This window comes from Heliangelus exortis, chromosome 5 (genome assembly GCF_036169615.1).
Source record: "Heliangelus exortis chromosome 5, bHelExo1.hap1, whole genome shotgun sequence".
NCBI classification, from domain to species: Eukaryota; Metazoa; Chordata; class Aves; order Apodiformes; family Trochilidae; genus Heliangelus; species Heliangelus exortis.
Window position 1 is genome coordinate 4,967,326 of NC_092426.1, and position 19,625 is coordinate 4,986,950.

Below are 19,625 nucleotides of genomic sequence, written 5' to 3' on the forward strand. Positions count from 1 at the left end.
TCCACTAGAGCAGACACCCCTCTTATTCCCAAGCTTCTAACATAAGGAGAGATAAATATTTAAGCCACTTTTCATTGCTGGAATCTAATATGGCAACACATGAGCAAGACTCCTGGACCAGACCAAAAGCCCTTTTCTGCCCATGTCCTAGGTCTGACCATAACCAGAGGCAGATGCTGAAGTCACACAGGGCTCACACAGAGCTTCTCTTCCCAGCTTTTGGTTAACAAAGACTCAAGGGTTTCCTGAGGCAGAAGTTGTATCTGAGCCATTTAATAGCTGCTAATGGAGCTGCACACCATGAAGAGATAGGATCTGGAATAATGACCCATTCTGAATTTCCAACGGTTAGATTTTTCAAAGCTGAACATTAAAACATAATATTTATGCACTTCATCTAATTTACATCAAGCTCTGCTCAGCCCTGTAGCAAAACTCCCTCCTGATGTACTCAGACTGGGAGAACCCAACCTCTGAGGAGCTGTCAAAGAGCATGTAGAGAACTAATGATCCAACCAAATCAACACTTGTCACCTAAATATCCCTTGAATTCTGTTGGAGCTCCACCTCCTAAAAGTTACAGATACCACCATAGTGTGGAGAAACTGAGGCAGGACACTGAGGGGCTGCACATCTCCTGCCTGCTAGAGAGAAAGCAGGGGATGCTTCACTCTTCTCCTCTCTGCTCTGGGATGCTGTGGCACTCAAGAATACAAGAAATAAGACCAAGAAATAAAGTGGGGAGCTTTGGGGGAGCTATTTAATTGGTGACCATCCAACATGGATTAACTGAGGAGAGCTAAAGCACTCCTTGCTTTGTTTTTTTGTCTCAGACCTAGAGAAACCCATGGACATTACAAATCCCCAGCACTCACTGTGCTGTTCCATGGCATCTCCTTTCCTTCTGACTGAAGGATTTGCTCTCAAACACTTCATGGTTTTCTCCCCAGACCAGACAACCCCCTCCTGTCATCTTTCAATTCCAGCCCTGCCCTTCAGACAGATGAGCTGCTGTTGGAATTTAGCTGCATCATCCTGCTGTAGCCTGGAAAAGCAGTACCTGGAAAAACATGAGCACTCCTGCAAGAAATCTCATCACGTGGAGCACCCCATGGAGCTTACAGGGATGCAGTTACCCCCCTTAAATTCCCATTACATTTTATAGGCAGTTTCTGTCCTATAACATGCCTGTCATTTCAAATCAAGAGAAGAATTTTCTTTTTTTGAAACGTGTGTTTCCATACAAAACAAAACAAAGAGCTTCTGTAAAGCTGAGAATGGCACCAGGAGTGAGCTTGGAGGAAAGCTGCAAAGTTACCATAGGTCCTTTGCCTCTGCTGAATGCAACACGGCTATAAACAGTTCCAAACTTTAATTGCAAACTTTAATTTAACAGCTCTCACCCTGGAGAGGAGGAACATGAAACTAAGGTTTTCCCTAGATGGGCTGGGTGAAAAATAAAAAAAAAAAAGAATCCAAGAAAAAAACCAGAAATCTGAAAACCAAGTTTGGGACAAGGTTTATTTAACAGAAATCTGAAAACTAAGTTGGGGACAAGGTTTATTTAGAAGCTTCTTGAGTTTTCAGCAAGCCAGATCAGAGACACCTGCCAGGATCTAGCACTGGAACAGCAGATAAGCCACCTCTGTGCCTCCTAAATCCAGCAGGCAGCCAAGCTGAACACCCAAATTGAAAGTGCCAGGACTGCTTATCACATCTGATCATCTCCCAGCTGCATCAATCATCACCCAACCACAGCAGAAAGCTGTGAATAATGCAGCCCTTGTAGCAAAGCCACTGTGAGGGGACAAGAAAAGACTCTTAAACTGGCTTCCTCCTCCAGCTCATTCCCATTTCTGGAAAGAAGCTTTTTAACACCACCACCCTCCCAATCCCAAAAAAGCCATCAGCTTGCAGTGCTGGAAGCAAGGAGCAGTGCAGAGCTCCACTCGGTGGTCACAAGGAGGAAGCTGCACTTCTGGAAAAAAAAGCCACAAACTTCCCAAATGTTGGATTTCAGAAGCAGAGGAGCAGCAGGAGCAGGGCAGCTCTGGGCAGGCTGCACATTGGTAGCTTCAGAAGATGGAAAAGGGAAGTGAGCATCCCAAAGCTGAACCTCACAGCTGGAGGTTTAGGGTTCATACAAGAGCCTTTTACAAAATTCTTTTTTTCCCTCCTAAATTGCCACTTTTTGGTCTTTCAGAGGCCTCAGCAGCAGCTTTGAAGGAAAAGAAATGGGAAAGATGAAAGCAGCAAGGACTGGAAGTGCAAAGCCTGGCAGATTCAGAAGGCATTTGTATTTTAATATACATTTTCAGCCCATTGTAAAGTAAAAATATATATGTATATATGTATATTGTAAAGTAAAAAATATATGCTTACATATATTTTTCAATTTTGGCTAAGATTCACCTTATAAAAAAAACCCCAAACATTATTAAATGCTAATGCCTTATGGTCAAGATATAACAACTAAAAAAAAAAAATGCAAGTATAAAGTTTTCTTGAGCACAGACACAAATCTCTCCACATTAAACATCCACCTAGAGCCCAGCTGCAGAACTTTTGAACATCTGACAGCTCTTGGCAGCAGCAGGCAGGTACCCAGCATCTACTGCAGCTTCTGCTCTGAGCCATCCTTGCTCCATAGACCTTGTCCCAAAGCATGGATCTTCAGGCTCTAAGCTGATGCTGTTATCCTGTCTGCATACACCAAAATCTAACTCTTGCTTCTGATGTTCAGCACCAGAAGGATGTGGAGCAGTCAGAGTGAGTCCAGGAAGATGATCAGGGGGCAGGAGCAGCTCTGCTCTGGAGCCAGGCTGAGAACTGGGGGTGTTCAGCCTCAAGAAAGGGCTCTGGAGAGACCTCAGAGCATCTTCCAGTGCCTGAATGGGGCCTACAGGAAAGTTTGAGACTTTTGAGAAGGGCATAGAGTGAGAGGACAAGGGGGAATGATTTCAAGCTGAAAGAGAGAGATTCAGATGAAAGATTAGGAGAAAATTCTTTGCTGGGAGGGTGCTGAGCTCCTGTGCCAGGTTTCCCAGAGAAGCTGTGGCTGCCCCATCCCTGGCAGTGTCTCAGCCCAGGTTGGATGGGGCTTGGAGCAAACTGGTGGGAGGTGTCCCTGCCCAAACAGGGACTTCAGAACAAGATGATCTTTAAGGACCATCCCAACCCAAACCATTCTGCCATAGGATTTTAAGTGGCACAAGGACCTACATCTCTCTGTAACACCAGGAGAGGTCATCTCTGAAATACTTAGAGACCAAGCTGGCATTTGTATTTTCTACTGCAGTTGTGTTTAAGAGTATTCTAGGGAAGAGTTAAAGGTTCATCTGCAAGAGTAAAGAAATCCAGAATGTGCCACTCTTTGGCAGGCTGAATAAGCACTGGATCCTGCAAGGCAGGCTCTGCTTTTCCTTCACTGCAATGGGAAAGAAAAATAACCAAGACACTTAAGAGCTCCCTGCTGTGATAACAGTACAACCCAAGACACACACAAGCAGCAGGAATCCCAGGAAAATGAGATTCCCAGCTCACACGTCAAAAGATTTGAGTTTTGAAGGACTTGACAACCTTGTAACAGGACTTCAGATTCTCAGGTTTGGAGAAGCTATAGAACTTCAAAAAAACAAGTCTGAGACAAAATAACAATTTCAGTGCAGGTTTGGGAGGTTCTCAGCTTTATTAATAGAAACAGCTTGAGCCTCAGGAAGGGCCAGGGTTGGACTTCACTGTAGGGACTGAGCCCTGAGCAACACTGATGACACCTGTAGGATGGAATCTGCCCTTTCAGGGCAGCTCAACTCCCTGTATTTGCTTAAAAAAAAAATAAAAATGGTTTTTCACAACAAGAACATACATACACATGATGACCATCTCATACCTCCTTCATGAGGCATTTTCCTGCCCCAGCAGGGAAAACTTCAAACCAGAAGTGTTTGGAGCAGCTGGACAAGAGCCAGCACCCTACAAATAGAATCCTCAGCCCCTAAGGACAGCAGGGCCCTGGGAAATCAACAGCAGAGAGGGACATTGACCCCGCTGGGTGGTCCCCATCCTGCAGGGAAAAGGATCACAGTGCCAGCTCTTCCTCCTGGCAACTCAAAGCACCAACTGCTCCTTCTTCATAGATGGTTTTTGCCAGGCTTGGTGCTTCTCTGGGGGCTTCAAACACCTGCAGAAACCCCCACACCTGAGCAGGAGGAAATCCAGATTCCTGCTAGGATGGGGAAGTGGCTGTGAGCCCATGCCATGGGTGAGCAGCACCAGTGAGGCACTGGGTGCAGTGCTTGCTGCAAACACAGTTGTAAAAAAGGTGCTAGAAAGGGGCTGGGGGGGCAATGCAGAAAGGTTTTTTTGCTCCTAGAGCAGGCAATGAGCTGGAGCTGAAGTCAGTATGGTCATAACCCTGCTGAAGGCAAAGGAGTCAGATCAGGGACTCTCTTTTCAGCTGAAGAAATCTTCACTGATGCAGGATGCTTTTGTCTTCAGATATTTTCCCAAAAACATTCGCAAACACATTTTTGCTCCTCAGAAGATTCAAGAAACCATCATTTGTCAGGTTTAGCACACAAGAGAAACAGCTTGCTGTGCCCTCAGCTACAAGAGTCTCTCATCAGAACGTGACAGATTCAAAGTCACCAACTGAATTCAAACTGAAAAAGCTTTCCCAGCCTCCCTCACACCAAATGCAGAGGACAAGGATGTCCAGACAGGGCATTTTTACGCTTTGTGACAGCTGAAGATGTCAGAAAAAAATTTCTCACTATGAGAACAGTCCTACATTGGAATAACCTCCCCAGGAAAGTGGTGGCTTCCCCAGCCCTGGACACTTTCAAGGCTCAGCTTGGCAGGGTGCTGAACCATCTCATCTAAACCTTGTTGCTACCTAGAAAGGCTGGACCAGATGATCCTTAAGATCCTTTCAACCTGGAATTCTATGATTCTATTATTTTATACAGTACCATAGGGTCTGAATGCCTAGGAGCACCAGATGAGTGCCAAGTCATTTGGGATTAATCACCAGCTGCTACTAATTGGTTTCCAGTGGGAAGCCCACTCTTTGTATGACTTCAAAGAAGTTTCTTCTCCTCCTGCTAGGTACTGAACCCACTCAGAGACGTAGAGAACAACAGGGACAGACTTAAACACCTCATCCCCCCTGCACCCCATAGCTCACCTCCTACTCCCATCCACTTCACCCACACCCCTGTGGCAGCACTGAGCCCTGCTGACCCACGTGTGAGCAAAGTACAGGAAGCAGAGGGGTGTAAAGAAGAACAGGATTAGGGATGGGGGTCTGACACCATCTCCCCTGGCCAGAAAAGGATGAAGAGGCAGTAAGAAGCCTCTGCCAAAAGCTTTCTTCCAGTGAGGCTCATCCTTTGTATCACATTTACAGTCACAGGATGAAGGCAGGAGGACAATTCTAGGACAACACCCTTGTGTTATTAATCTGCTGCTTCCACATGATCAGGAATAATAATGTCACCCTCCAGTCTCTCCAAAAGGCTGCCAAGAACAATCTCTTGTGACAGCCTAGAAGAAGACAGCTGGTGGGACATGGATGGCTTCTCACCACATGCAGACAGCTTTTTGGGCACAGTGCTCAACAGTGGGGTGGTCAAGAAACCCAAAGAAGCAGTGGGCACAGAAGCTGCACAAAAGCTCATCAAGGTAAAACCCCCCCACTAATGAGTTCAGCTAAACTGCAAAGCTATCTGGGGTGTCTGCAGACTGGGTGGCAATAGATCCTTCAATGCTTTGCTCCAGAACCAAATTTGGAATCAAATCTTTGCTCCAGAACCAAACCAAGCATGGCCTCTCATGGGATGCTCAGCATCAAAGAAGGAGACTGTTGGGAAGAAGATCCCCCCACACACAAAGCAAGGGAACCCTACCCTAACCCCCCAAAAACTTCAAATGAAGATAAATTACACTTTCAAAGCTTTTCTGCACCACAAGAAAATCCTTGCCAAATCTCAGAGAGGGAACATAGCCCTGGCAGCAGTTGATTTGATGCTTCTTTAGGAGCCCCTGTTTGCCAAAACCCAAGCACTGCAGAGGATACTTCTCACCAGAGCCTTTCACCATTGCAAACACACTACAAGGAGAGATTTGGATTCTGATCCTAACCTACTTCACCACCCCCTTCCCCAAATCTGAGGGAATTCACACTTGCTTTGCAGTCCTGGCTCATTGCTTGCCACAGGGGAGCCAAGGCACTGAAGAGCTTTTGGGGGAAAAAAGGCAAATCCAGCAGGGACCACGGCTCTGCTTCTGTATTAAGATCAGGAACAATCACTCCAAAAAGCTGCATTTCCAGCAGTATTCATCACAAAATTGCTTTCACAGTGAGCCAGGCTAGAGAGTAGTTTAGCAACACAAAGCTATTTTATAGGGAAAGAAACAGAAGGTTGAAGAATACACAGGAGGGATCGTATGAAGTTTGCTCCCTGGTTTGCTGCAGAACAGCTCTTCTAACCTAAGAAAGGCAGCTGTAGAACTAAGCACTGCAGAAATCAAGACAAGAGGTGATTTCTCATGTGAGGGCATTCAAATCAGTCCAGATTTAATGACCATGGCCTGGGAAGTAGGGCAGAAGGTGACTGATGGAGATACAAAAGGGTTCCATTTGGGGGTAGAGGGAATTGGTGCTTTTTTCCACTCACCAAAGCACAAGCCCCAGTAGAAACAACAGCTCCATTTACTTTTCTATTCCATGTTTCTATTCCCTTCAATTTTCTTTTGCAAAAAGGTGCTTGATTCTGTGTCTCCAGAAGTTTCAACTTCAACCACATTGCCTGGTTGAACAACCAACAGCCCCAGAGTTTAAAAAAACATTTAATTAGCATTTGATTAAGGTTTTATTATCTAGACAAAGCCAGCATGGATCCACCACAGATGACATCAAGTAAATCTGTTATTACACACCTAGGTGGAAGAGTTATTATGGGCAAGTCTCCAGTTACTGAGGTTTCAGCTCAGGTCCTATCAGGTGCCAAAGGGAAGATGACTCCAAGCCCCCTCAGCTCCCTTCTAAGAAAGAAGCCTGAGCTCTACCAACTTCTTGATCATCCTCTTGAAGCCTCCACTCTCCTTTGTCAAGAGTAGTGCTTCCCCCCAGGGTATGTTTGGGGAGAGGTTCAGAATACTCCATCCCCTCCACACCCATAAAAACAGCTTTTTTAAAATTTATTTAAATAACAAAGAAGTTTGTAGTCCTTCACAGAAGATGAGGCAAGAAGGCACTACTCTAATCCCTGCATTCTGTGTCAAATCAAGAGGGACAGCATCCCACCAGCACAGAGCAGGATGCAGAAATCCAAGAGCCAAGCCAGGTGTGCAGGGTGGTTTGCTCTGGTCCCAGTGCCCAAAGCTCCACAGAGAAGACCACCCCCCACATGGACCCCCAAACATCAGCATCCCTGTGGGAAAATACCCATTAAAGCACCTTGAGAAGAAACCACCACATACCTGCTTATCTCAGCTCACCTCCCTAGAGCTGCAAGGGTAAACTGCTTAATCCCCAGATTAAAACAAAAACTCATTAAAAACTTCCACCCAGCCAGTCCAGCTGCTTCTCAACAGCAACACTGGAAGGGTTCTGTTGGTTTTGTTTAAGCTTGAAGACAAGCATGGGGATAGCTACAACATTTAAGTGAACACTTGTCCAAAAAATCAGAGTTAAGTCAGATACAGTTGAAAATTCAAGCCTAGCTTGGCCATAACAGCAACCAGAATGCATCAGACTAAGAAGTGTCACCTCACCTACTGGAAGTAGACCCATGTCAGAAGGTCAGAAAGAAGAAGGTTAACATGGAAAGGTTTCAGTTCTCTCCTAAAAACCAGTGTTGTGCAGCTCCCCTCCACCCAGAGAGCAGCTGGACAGACACATGCCTCTTCCCTCTGGGACAGACACTGCAGTGATGCTTTAAGCCATTCCTAGAAAATTGTGCTGGAGTTGCTGTTGGAGACCACAAAACACAGCAGATGAGGGATTTGAGATCCAGCCCTGTCCTTTGGCACATTCAGCCCCTTGGGAGACTCCATGGGTTTAGTTTCACCAGAGCTGCCAGCACATCCCATGGCAGAGTGGGGTGACCAGCCCATGGGGACACAGGGACAAGGCTGAGCTCAGCACATGGGCTGGACCCAGCAGAAATTTTCCTTATTCCTCTGCTTAACAAGATCTTAATTAGCCTAACACCTTCTTAGCTCTTCACCCTCAAGCCAATAAGGGTTTGATCACCATCCACACCCCACCTTCCTCAGCTCTTGGGTGGATTTGATGAAATGAAACAAGTCACCACCAGATTTAGCAGCAGAGATGCATCTCCATCCAAATGCTTTCAGAGAAAAAAAAAAAAAAAGAAAAAAAAGAAAAAACTTGTGATGCAAAATTCTCATTTTGTTTTTGGTTTTGTGAGAGGTTTTTTTCCAGTTTTCTGCTACAAAGGAGGAGATGAACTACTATCAACTGTGAAGAACATGGAGGTGAACCTGCACCAGAGGGACAGCAGCCCACTTCAGGGGCAGCAAACTGGAAGCAAGACAAAAGTGTGTCCCAAGAACATTTAATAATTAATTCACTTTGTATGTGCTTTGTTTTAAATCTTCTGTTTCTTGCCAATTTAGCTCTTATCCAAAAAGCTGGTGTGGAATTAAGAGTCTCAGGCTAGTTAACCATGCTGGGCTAAGTGCCTGTCTTATTTACACCCCTGCAACCTCATTTAAATTTTTTATGGGGTTGCAGAGATTTAATGAGGCAGCTCTTAATCCATACAGTCAGGGTCTAAATTGCAATCCCAGAGCCTTGATTGATACCCTTCACATCCAAAAAAAGAGGCTTCTTGTTCTGTGACAGCTCAAAAGAAAAACAAACAGAATTTGAAGACTCTTCTATAAAATTATGTAAATGGCCACCAGTTCTCAAGTATTTTTGGAAGAAAGGCAACCACTGCCTTCCCTCCTGAAGGATGACATGAAGCTTGGATGACTGCATAGAAGATGCAGGGGAAATAAAGACTGGAAAAGAGGAACAGAAGAGCTCTTCTTGCTGAAGTGAGTTAAGCTGTGGTGTCCTTCAAAGGTGAAGCCTAAGTATGCAGGGCAGCACAGAGTGACAGGACCTGTTTAAAGTGAAACACAAGTAGATATGAAATAGCACTAATGTGTTAAGGTCAGAAAGCCCAGAGCTTCCTAATGGCTGTTTTGGAACAGCCTTGAACACAGCAGTCAGAACACAGGGAAGCTCAAGCCAAGGTTAGAGGGGAGGTGGCCATGGCTACAGGATGCTGGATTCAGGCCACTGGATTTGTTGCTCCCAAGGACAGTAGCAGCTGCATTCCAGCATCATGGAGGGGCTTCCCCAGGGGAAATGCTGCATTAGGTGGGGACACACCAGCTAACAGGGCACTGAAACAGCACTGTCCCAGGCAGCAGAAACCTGTCCCTGCCTTTCCAAGCCCTCCAACCTACTGACCAGGATCCTACCAGGCTGCATCCTGAGATCCAGCCTGATTAATCAGGAACACTCCACACTTGAGACCTACATGGTTGAGATCTCTTCCCTCTAGAGCAGCTGAAATTAAGTTCATAGAATCACAGAATGGTTTGGGTTGAAAGGGACCTTAAAGCTCCTCCATTGCCACCCCCTGCCATGGTCAGGGACACCTCCCACCATCCCAGGTTGTTCCAAGCCCCATCCAACCTGGCCTTAAAAACTTCCAGGGATGGGGCAGCCACAGCTTCTCTGGGAAACCTGGCACAGGGGCTCAGCACCCTCACAGTGAAGGTCTCAAACTGACACAGGTTCTAATGGGAAAGGCATCACTCTTGGCAGCAGGTTTGTTCTGTCCCAACTGCTGCTTTGGGATGAGCAAATAATGATGCAACCTTCAAGGTCTCCAAAAAGAGTGCACTAATTACCTTCTGCTTGGCCTCCTCAGTGCATCCCTGGATCACATCCCATGTGGAACAGTGACAGGAGCTTCTTGAGGACCACTTGAGCTCTGGGGGGAGCCAGCTGCTCTTGTGCTCTGTCCAGGTTTCAACTAAACACTGCATGGATCCTGCAGAAGAGGTTCCTTGGCAAGGTATTTGCCACTTTGCAAAGTTTTACCAGCAAAATGCTGCCATGCTGCAGCAATGCAGCCACCTCTGCCCATGCCTACCATGGTGGATGTTGCAGTAAAGCAATCTAGTGCAAAAAGAACTCTGTTCCTTTTGAAAAAATTACTTTTTAAAGCATGGTGGGAGGCTTACAGAGTGGTCCTGAGTAGGCAAGCTGAACTGCATTACATCCCTTTGGGCCCCAGGAGCCCTACAGAGAAAGCTGCAGTTCAGCTTGCTAAAGAGATGCTCAAGTTCTGGGCACAGGAACAAAATATAAATTAAGTCTCCAAAAAAAAGTGAGCTTTATCCTTTGCTGGGTCCTGTCTCCATATCCTATAATCCCTTTAGAGGATTTATCTGGCTAGGAAGGGCAAGTAAAACCAGTATCACCACAGAGTCAAGGCAGGAGGATATTTGTTACCCAGCTCAGCTCTCCAGAGTCCACTACAGAGGAGGAGAAGCTCATCCAGAGAGATATTCAGAGCACCTCATGTTTGCTTTTGCAGTTTGATTTTTCCAAACAGCTTTGCATCCAAGGCAGGTAAGTGAATATATTGGTGCAATTAACAGCAGGCAGTTTGGCACAGATGGCCCCTAAGAAACAGAGCTAGCTGAACAGCAGGGGTTTATATTTAAAGATGAGGCAGCCCCTCAGTGCAGCAACTCAGCAAGACCCCACTGAGGGCAGCACAACCCAGCCAAGCCCACCCAGCTCCTTGAAGATGCTCCAGCAATAAGCAAGGCACAGCCACCCCACAAGGGGCCAAGATCCCTCACAAGGGACCCAAACTGCAGCAGCAGGGATGTCTGACCTTGCATCCTACAAGAGCTGGAACACCCCAGTTTGGAGCTTAAGATAACTTTAAAGGAAAGCACCCCCAACCTTCTTTATTTCTGGCAGCCTCTAGATGTAAGAACTAGAAACTGGAACTTTGGGGCAACAGGAACCAAGCTTCCAAATGCCACTTTGCCATGAGGATGTGATACTCCCTGTCATTACAGAGAAAAAAAAAAAATATTAGAAAGCAGCTCAAAAGCTTCCTTTGTGGTTAACTGGGGCAGTAGCATCCCCAAGCAGAAAGCCTATCCCAGGGGGTATTTGTCCCATTTTACATCAGGGGGCCTGGTGATCTCTAACAGCAGGGAAAAAGCTGGCTGACTGCACCAGGGTCTGGGTTGATGGGAAGAGATTTAGACCACAAGCTGTGCCAGCTGTCAAAACCAGAGAGCACACCAGAGAGCACTGTGTCCCTTGGATGACAGGCACCTGCAGAGCCACCCCCCAGAGCCAAGAACCCCACAGCCTTCTACTCAAGTCATCTTCATTTAGGAAAGCTGGACCTAGCTACAGCCCCTTAGAGGAGCTTAGCAGGAACCCAAAAAAGCAGCAGCAGCCCTGTGAGAGCACACAGACTTTTTTTAAATGCCTGTGCAGCAGCTCGTTCCATAGGGAGATACCAATGCTCACCTGAAACAGAAATCCCTCTTATCTTCTTGTGCAGAAAACCAGACTTCTAAAGGAGACCCCAGAGGGCTCAGAAACTGTTCAGCCTCCTGAATCATACTGCTCTTGCCAAGCAGAGACCCTTTTCCCCCCCCCCAACCTGAAAGATCAGGCTTTTCCCCCCCTCAACCCACAGGTGCCTTTGGTTCCCTGCTACCCCTCTCCCATCACCAAACTCCTGTGCTGCCAGATACCCACAGAATTCATCCTGGCAATGGGGTGAGGGCTGCAGCTGGAGGCTCAGAGAGCTCCTGGCAGGTTTCCAAGCAAGCAGCAAGCCTGACAAGAGGGAGGGAAGAAGCTGCAGCACCCCACACATCAACAAGGAGGGTCCCCAGCTTCTGCTGCCCTCCAAACCTAAGAGGAATGTGAGAGTTACTGCTTCATGCAGAGAGAAGATGCTGATGAGCTGCTGTCTGTGGCACCCCACCTCTAATCAGAAGAAATACCATCTGGCATGGCACCCCTGAAGGGTTGCCAAGCTTTGCAGTAAAATAGGAAGGCAAAGGAAGGGCAAGATAGAGGAAGAGGAGTAAAAACAGGCAGCAAGATTAATCCCTGCCAGGTGATGTCAATCTGGAGTACAAAACTGGATGGATGAGCCAGGGGAGAGGAGTTAAAGTAGGGGAAAGAGCAAGAGGCAGAAGGGAAACAATTCTCTGTGGAAAAACATGGATGATCTGAAGAGCTATCAGCTCTGCACTGCAGACCACCTCCAGAGCAGGACCCACTTCACCTAAACCACTCCTGAGGGTGCTTGCCCAGGCAGAATTTGCATCACTGGGTTTCAACTGTCTGAAGACAGAGAGCAGAGACTCCCAGAGTGGCAGTGGGCAAAAGGAGCTTAAGAGAAGAGAAGACAGGAGGTGAGGCAAGACTGGAAGAGCCAGTGATGGGAGAACAGCTTAGCAAAGAGCATTGAGCTGGAAGAGCACCTCAAAGGGGATGCATCCTTCACATCTCCCAGAAGTTTCACACAAGGAGCATAAACAGGGTATCACTTATCCTGGCAAGGTTTCAGCCAGCTGGCCACTGAGGCAGCCACCTGATGCTGATCATCCTGCATTGCACAGGGTGAGGATTTCAGGAGTAGGGTGCCAAGGGCTCTCCATCTTCCCATGAGGGTTACCTGGTCAAGGCTCTGCAACCAATGCACATACTGATATTTTACAGAGCCAGACTTCACTGCAACAGCACCACTGCTGCTCCCTCTGCAAGGGGAAGCTCCATCCCTCCCACCACAGCCACTTGAATTTCAAGCATCCTCCAACACCACCATTCACTGCTTCCTTTTCCTGTACCTCCTGGAAGGGGACAGGTTGTTCAACAACTTTATTAGCAACAACACCATATGCACAGAGCTGCATGCCAAAGAGACAAACTGGGGAGCTGGTTATCAAGGGAAATGTGTCACTCCACATGGAACTGCCTGCCTCTTAGCCCTGGGATCAGTGGTACCTTCTGACTCCAGGCGGTCCAGCCCATAGGTGACAGCAGTGCTGATCCTCCTCACAGATGGGAGAGATGTCCTCCTGACAGAAGATGCCATTGATGCTGGAGTTACCATGCCCACACTTCTGCTAGATGGCTCCTCCATCTGTCCAGACTGAGTAGCAGACAACCCACCAGGAGCTGGAGCAGCCTTCTCACTGGTGACCAGGACCACATCTGTGATATCTACAGAAGACAAGAACCAGCAGCAGTTTGGCACAATTAAAAAAACCCACCATTTAAGAAAAAAATTACTTAATGAAAACTTCATTCAGTGGAAGAGGTTATCAAAAACTTTTGCCTCTGAGATGTGCAAGTGACTCTATAATGAAAGCTTCTGCTCCAGGAAAACCAGCATAGAATGAACCCTTAATGAGAACTCAGCTAGGTTTTACTTCCATTGCTTTGAGGACCATCACCATCCCATAGCAAGATCAGAGCACTGAGACACTGGTTGAGATGTGAATCAAGTAAAAGAGTTAATTGTTTATTACAAAGATAAAAATATAATTTGATTAAATCCCAGAGGCATATTAATTAGTGGAAACTGCCAGAAAAGCCTTCTCTCCCCTACAGAGGGACCTCAATTTAAGGGAGACAACACAAATAGGTTTCTTCTTTTGATACCCTGCAATACCAGAATTACCAGGAAAGCTGCTCAGCAGCAGCTCCATTACAGTTGTGCAGAAACATCCTCAAGCTCAAAGTCAGCTTTGTGCTCAGGGAACTCTTCCTACCCTCCTAGCAGGGTGACAAGGCTTCCATGTGTACCTGCCAAGGTGACATCAAGCCAGCCTGCAGCAGCCAGATGAACACACCTGCTTAAAATCCTTGTCTGAGCTACATCAACCTGAGAAAACTCTCCATTCCTCAATGGAAAAGAACAGTAATGCAGGCTTCCACACTCAAGGGCTTGCCAGACTCCTACAAGAGGTCTAACCCTCCATCACTGCTCTCATGTTATCCCAATAAAACATTTTTCTCCTTTGAAATGAGCATCAGCAAGCTGCAAGTGCCTCTGGTTCCAAAAGTAAGTAAAAACCATGGGTAAAAACTGGCTAAAACCTCTCAGGCTAGATGTCAACTTGCCAGCAAGGATGGATATGGGCATTTTGTTTGTTCTGTGACAAAACCACCACATGCTGGCATATTTCAACACGGTGGAGCTGGTAATATGGGCAGAAAACAGCCTGCAGAATGCTAGGAAGAAAATTACTTCAGAATATGGATGCTGTGTGTTCAGACTTCAGTGACCCAGCACTGCCAAGAGTTTCAGATGCACCAACTCATCTTGTCTGGAAATGAAGCTGCATTCTTTGAAGCAGAACCCTACCTTCTACATCTGGAGTGTTCACCACAGAGGAAGTATCAGTTGCCAACATCTGGGTGGCACTGGGAGCAGTCAGCATCTGGGTGTCCTCCCCACTGTTTTCCTGTGGAAAGCTTCCAGCTCCTGTACCCTGGGTGGCAGCAGGTGTCATTGTCACAACTGACAGAGCAGCATCAGCCTCCTGGGCAACTGTTGTCACCTCCTGAGTAATACCTATGGCAAGAACACCTGTCAGTACCATGACCAGAAAACCTGACAGCAACAGAGCAGGGTTTTAAAGGAACATAACTCCCTGCATTAACATTTCCAGAGACACAGAGCAAGCAGCAGGTCCAGCCAAGCATCATCAGGGCAGTGAAGTCCTGGACCAGGCTGTATAAAAACTAATTTTAATCATTTTACTGTAAATTTTACCATATAGCTTTACTGTATCAGGGCAGTATCATCAGCATGAAGACTGATGCAAGAATGTGCATAACAGGAATCAGGATCAGTCTTTGTTTTCTTAATTGTCCTTCTGGGACAAGTGGACCCACTGGGGAACAACACCACAGGAGTACTGAAGGCCCATTGTGTGAAAAGCAGTGCTTTTAGTTACTGCCTTTCACAGCAAGAAAATTTCAGCTCTGTAGAAGGGTTTATTTTCATTGCACAAGTCTCACTGATAGTGTTGTTTCCCCAACATCTGGGGAACAACAGGGAGGGAACCTGCTGACAAGTCAAGTGCTTATAAATTAATCTAGAAATTAATCAGTCTGGTTTCAGCACCAGCATGCAATTAGCTTTCCTTCTTTGACATCAAAAGCTAGATCTTTAGAATGCAGTGAGGAGAAGTTGTCCTTTTGCCCCTGCAGCTTAAGGGAGAAGATTAAAGATGCCCAGCAATTAAAACCAAGCCTTAAGCTCCAGCTCATGTTCCTCATCAGCCCAGGAACACAAACGCTCAACACCTAACCAAATTTTAACATTTTTCCTGAATTTTAAAGACAGAGTGGAAGGATTGCCATTGGGCTGAAGGTGCCATCTCTGCAGGTGAGCACAGCACAGCCTGTGCAGGCTGCTTTGGAGGAGATTCCTGCCTGCTGGTAACAGAGCTGGCATGAACACTGCAGAGTCAGAGCCCAGACACTGCTTCAGCTCTAGGGTGGGGAGAGACAACACCAGGAATTTCTTACAGTTCTGACAATGCAAGGTTCTCGACAGATCTTTTGATCTGAACATCCTTGTAAAGTCACAGAAGATGTCAGTGACTCACAGGCTCCCTGGATTTAAGCAGCATCTTCAGCCATCCATTAGCTCTGCATCTCCTGCACTGACTGCAGATGCCCACAGCCAGCACTGGAGAGCCAAGTGATCCCAGATGCCAACTAACCCAGCCCCCAAAGGTTTTTTTTTTTATTCCCCCCTCTGTTTTGCAAGGCTTCAGAGTGAGCTAACACCAAAGACACCCTTGGGACAGCATTATCCTCCTTGAAATCAGGTGCTTAACCAGCAGGTCAGAGGCTGGGCACTCCCCAGGCACAGGAGGATACCAGAAGGATATTCAAAGCAGATTTGCATCTCCAGTTGAGGTGAGATGCCTACAGCCAGACTACACCCCTCCCCTCAACTGTTATGTGAACCCCAAGTCAGTGAGACTTGTGCAATGAAAATAAACCCTTCTACAGAGCTGAAATTACTTTGTTAGGGCATCACACATGCAGAACTTCAAGTTAACAAAGCAATTTTTTTTTTTTAACTAACACCAGCCACCTCCTGATGAGACTCCAATTCCCTAGAGACCTCCATACCCAAGTACACCCTTCCACAGTCTCAACATCCCTACCTGCTACTACAGCCACCCTTCCCTAGCTTGAGGGGCAGCTCAAAACAGTTTTCATGTAACATTCAGGACAGGGACACAGTTGGTTGGATGGTTCCACCCATACCCAGGGACATGGTGTACAGGAACAGCCAGAGTAGTACTGTATGGATCCATGTTACCTCTTCAGGATCTTGCACCTACACAAAGGCTCAGCCTTTCTGGGAGTGGAGTAAGGGGTGTCCCACCTCTACTGCAGCTACCAAGACCACATTTTAATTTGCTTCATCTCCCTGAAGTGAAGAACAGATTCCCCAGAGCATCCCTCCTAAACCTACGCTTAAAGAAAAGTGCCTGTAACAGGCAAGTTTTTACCTTTCCAGGAGCTTTCCAGAGTGGGAGGGAGATCAGGCTGTGTATCTGTCACCACAGCAGCCTCTGGCTGGGAGGGCAGGATGCTTTTCCCCTCCTCTGTTGTGACTGCATTGATGTTTTCCAACGAGCTGTATTCAGTGTCTACACCTGTCAGGTTCACAGTCTGGAAAGTGTCACCACTGCTGGTGGAAGGTGCTGGCATCTCCTCCCCTTGCACCAGAGTTGTGTAGTTGGTCTCCTCAGCAAGCCCAGGAGTCAGAGGAGGAGACACTGGGGATGGCAGCACTCTTGTTGCATCCTCTTCCTCCCCAACATTTCCCTGTGTGGCCCGGGATGGTTCTGCTGCCCCCAGATCCTCCGTCACTTCCTCCCGAGATGTGCTTCCCCCTCGACTCACATCCCCCAGTTTTGTGTCATCCCAGTCAGGTGGCAGAGTGTCTGGAGGGTAGGTAGTGACAGTGCCAACCAGGGTGGGCAGTTCTCCCTGCCTGACACCCATCCCTGCTCCCAGGGGAAGCGAGGCCTGGGTCACCACCAGGGGATGCTTGGCAGCCACGGATGCTCGCACAGCCAGGGATTTCAGAGGGCTCCCTGTGTGGGCTCTTCCCATTCCCACCTCAGAGGTCACGCTGCTAGCCTGAGGAGTTGGGATGACAGGATGATCCCCTGCCATTTCCCAGCTGGGAGAGCTGGGATGCAGCACGGGCTGGGGTTCAGCTGAGGGGGGTGAGATGCTCTCTGCCACCTCCTCCTCTGTAGCTGTCCCAGGAAGGGGGTTTGCTGAGGGACCAGCAGAGCCACGCTCGACTTCAACACCACCCCCCGTGGTGGTCTCCTCACCAGCAGACTCCTCCTGGACAGCAGGATTCAAGGTGGTGACAGCTGTGGTCAGCATGGCCTTGAATGCCCCATCCTCCTCCAGCTCTGATGCTGTGGGACCAAGCTCCTCCTCAGCCACAGCAGCCACTGTCACAGCAGAGGTCTGAGCACCCAGGACCTGGCTGCCTGGCATGAGATGGTTTGGGCTTACAGGCTGAATTTCCCCTTCTGCAGTAAAAGCTTCACTGAAGGGCATCTCTGAGGGCTTTGCTGACACCCCGCAGGGCTCTTCAGAAACACCCTGCTCAGAAGGACCCGGGTTATTTCCCAAGTTCAGCACACTTGTCCTTTCATCTTCTACCCCATTCCCTGCCCAGGGTCCATGCTGAACCTTGGTCACATCCCTCTCCTCTGGTTGCTGAGCTGCACAGCATGGTGGATGGGAGGACAGGAGCAGAATGCTGCAGGTGACCACATAGATGTTAAATTCCAGTGGTCTGCTCATAGCTGAGGAGAGAGGTGCCCAGAAGTCTGCAAGGCTGACAAGTCCAGAGTACAAGATCTAGAAAGAAAAAAAAAAAAAAAAAAAAAAAAATCAAAAGACTACATAAATGCACAATTACCCATTGACCCAGGGGCTTGAATAACTGGGTGACAGATTCTAAGCACACAATTCTATGGTCAGTTCTGAACAGACCCCTCCTAGATATTCCAAGCAGTGAAACCCTCTTCCTAACCTAACACAAAATCTCATGTCAGGTAAAACCCAACTTCGATCTGAAGCCCAAGAGCTCTTGCCCCAGAGATGAAGTGCCATGCTCTAGCCAGCAGATATTAGACTTGCAAGGATGAGATGAGGACCAATGTTAGTAAAGGACAAAGCCTAGGACTGAGGTTTCCCAGGTTTGTCAGAGCCAGACTGAAGTCCCAGGCCTGTTCTGTGGCTAGATAGGGAAAGAAACCAAGGAACATGCACAGAAAGCTGGATGGATCTATAGGGAGGACCAGAGCCAAAACAGAAGGCTTTGGGGCTGCATTAGCATCACACCCTGTATGGGTCCTTGGCCCCATGGAGAAAAACTCCAGCCCAGACAGGCACAATGCTGCATCAGCAGTGTCTGTGCTGCACTGCACCACCAAGGCACTTCCAGAAGGTTTCACGTGTATAACCACAGTGTGCTTCCCAAGTTTCCAGGAGTGCTGAACCAGTAGCCCAGCAGTGATCCAGCCAGCTGACAGCCTGCTCTTGGCAGGCTCTGCTGCCTCCAGTAACAGCTCAGGCTCCTGAAGGCATCATGGAATTCTCCTGGTTGGAAAAGATGGCCAAGCCCAGCCATGAACTCAGCAAATCCACAACTACCCTCAGCACCACATCTGCACAGCTTGGAAATCCTCCTAGGGATGGGGACTCCATCCCTTCCCTGGGCAACCTGGGCCAGGGCTTTCAAAGAAGGAATTTTTTTTCCTAATATCCAACCTAAAAAAGACTGAGCAGCACAGAGCAGCACCAGCCTGCTCCCATCCACCTCCCTCTGGGCAGGCAACTCAGTCCTAGGCTTGCTGCATCATCACCCAACAGCAGAAGAGCATCCCAGGCAAGGTCCCAGGTATGATGATGATATTCAGGACAGGCTGTCACACAAACCTCATGCACACAGCAAGCAGCCAGTCTGATAAGGTCCTCTTCCAAGTTTCAGAGGGCACTTTATAGAAGACAGTCAGACCTTACTGGAAGAAGCCTCCAGTCATCAACAACTTCACCTCCTTTGGCTGGCACTTTCATTTCATGAAGGAACTGCTGTTACCAGCACCCATTAAATCCCCCCTACAGCTCAAAGGCAAGGAAGAAAGTTGGAGTTACCAGAATCACATCTTGGTCTTCATGGCAAGAGTAAAGTTTGCAGACTTGCTCATGGGCACCAGGATGAGTGCCCCAGCTGCTTAGACTCCTCATTTCCCCACTCAAACAGCAGGCAGGTAAATATTACTCAATCTCTACACAGAGAAGCAGCAACCACCTAGCACTGCTTTATTATACAAAGTGTTGCTCACATCCATCAGTCTCCTTGTGGAAAGTTCTAGTGTGTGTGTGGCCCACCAGCTAAACACAGCCAAGGTGTCAGAAAGCTTATAATCTGGTCTGGGCATACAGATTTATTTCCATTGTAAAACATACTTGTTAT

At 47.6% G+C, this 19,625-nt stretch overlaps 1 protein-coding gene across 1 annotated transcript in view; it reads right to left on the minus strand.

Moving 5' to 3' along the window:
* Positions 1 to 19,625, minus strand: part of ARMH4 (armadillo like helical domain containing 4) — a 59,373-nt gene that overhangs the window by 35,300 nt on the left and 4,448 nt on the right. Inside the window, exons 2-4 of the mRNA XM_071745262.1 lie at positions 16,624 to 18,004; positions 14,451 to 14,660; positions 13,085 to 13,303 (exon numbers count right to left, since the gene is read on the minus strand). Coding sequence (XP_071601363.1) covers positions 13,085 to 13,303; positions 14,451 to 14,660; positions 16,624 to 17,947 — 1,753 coding nt within the window. The 5' untranslated portion in view covers positions 17,948 to 18,004. The remainder of the gene's footprint in view (positions 1 to 13,084; positions 13,304 to 14,450; positions 14,661 to 16,623; positions 18,005 to 19,625) is intronic.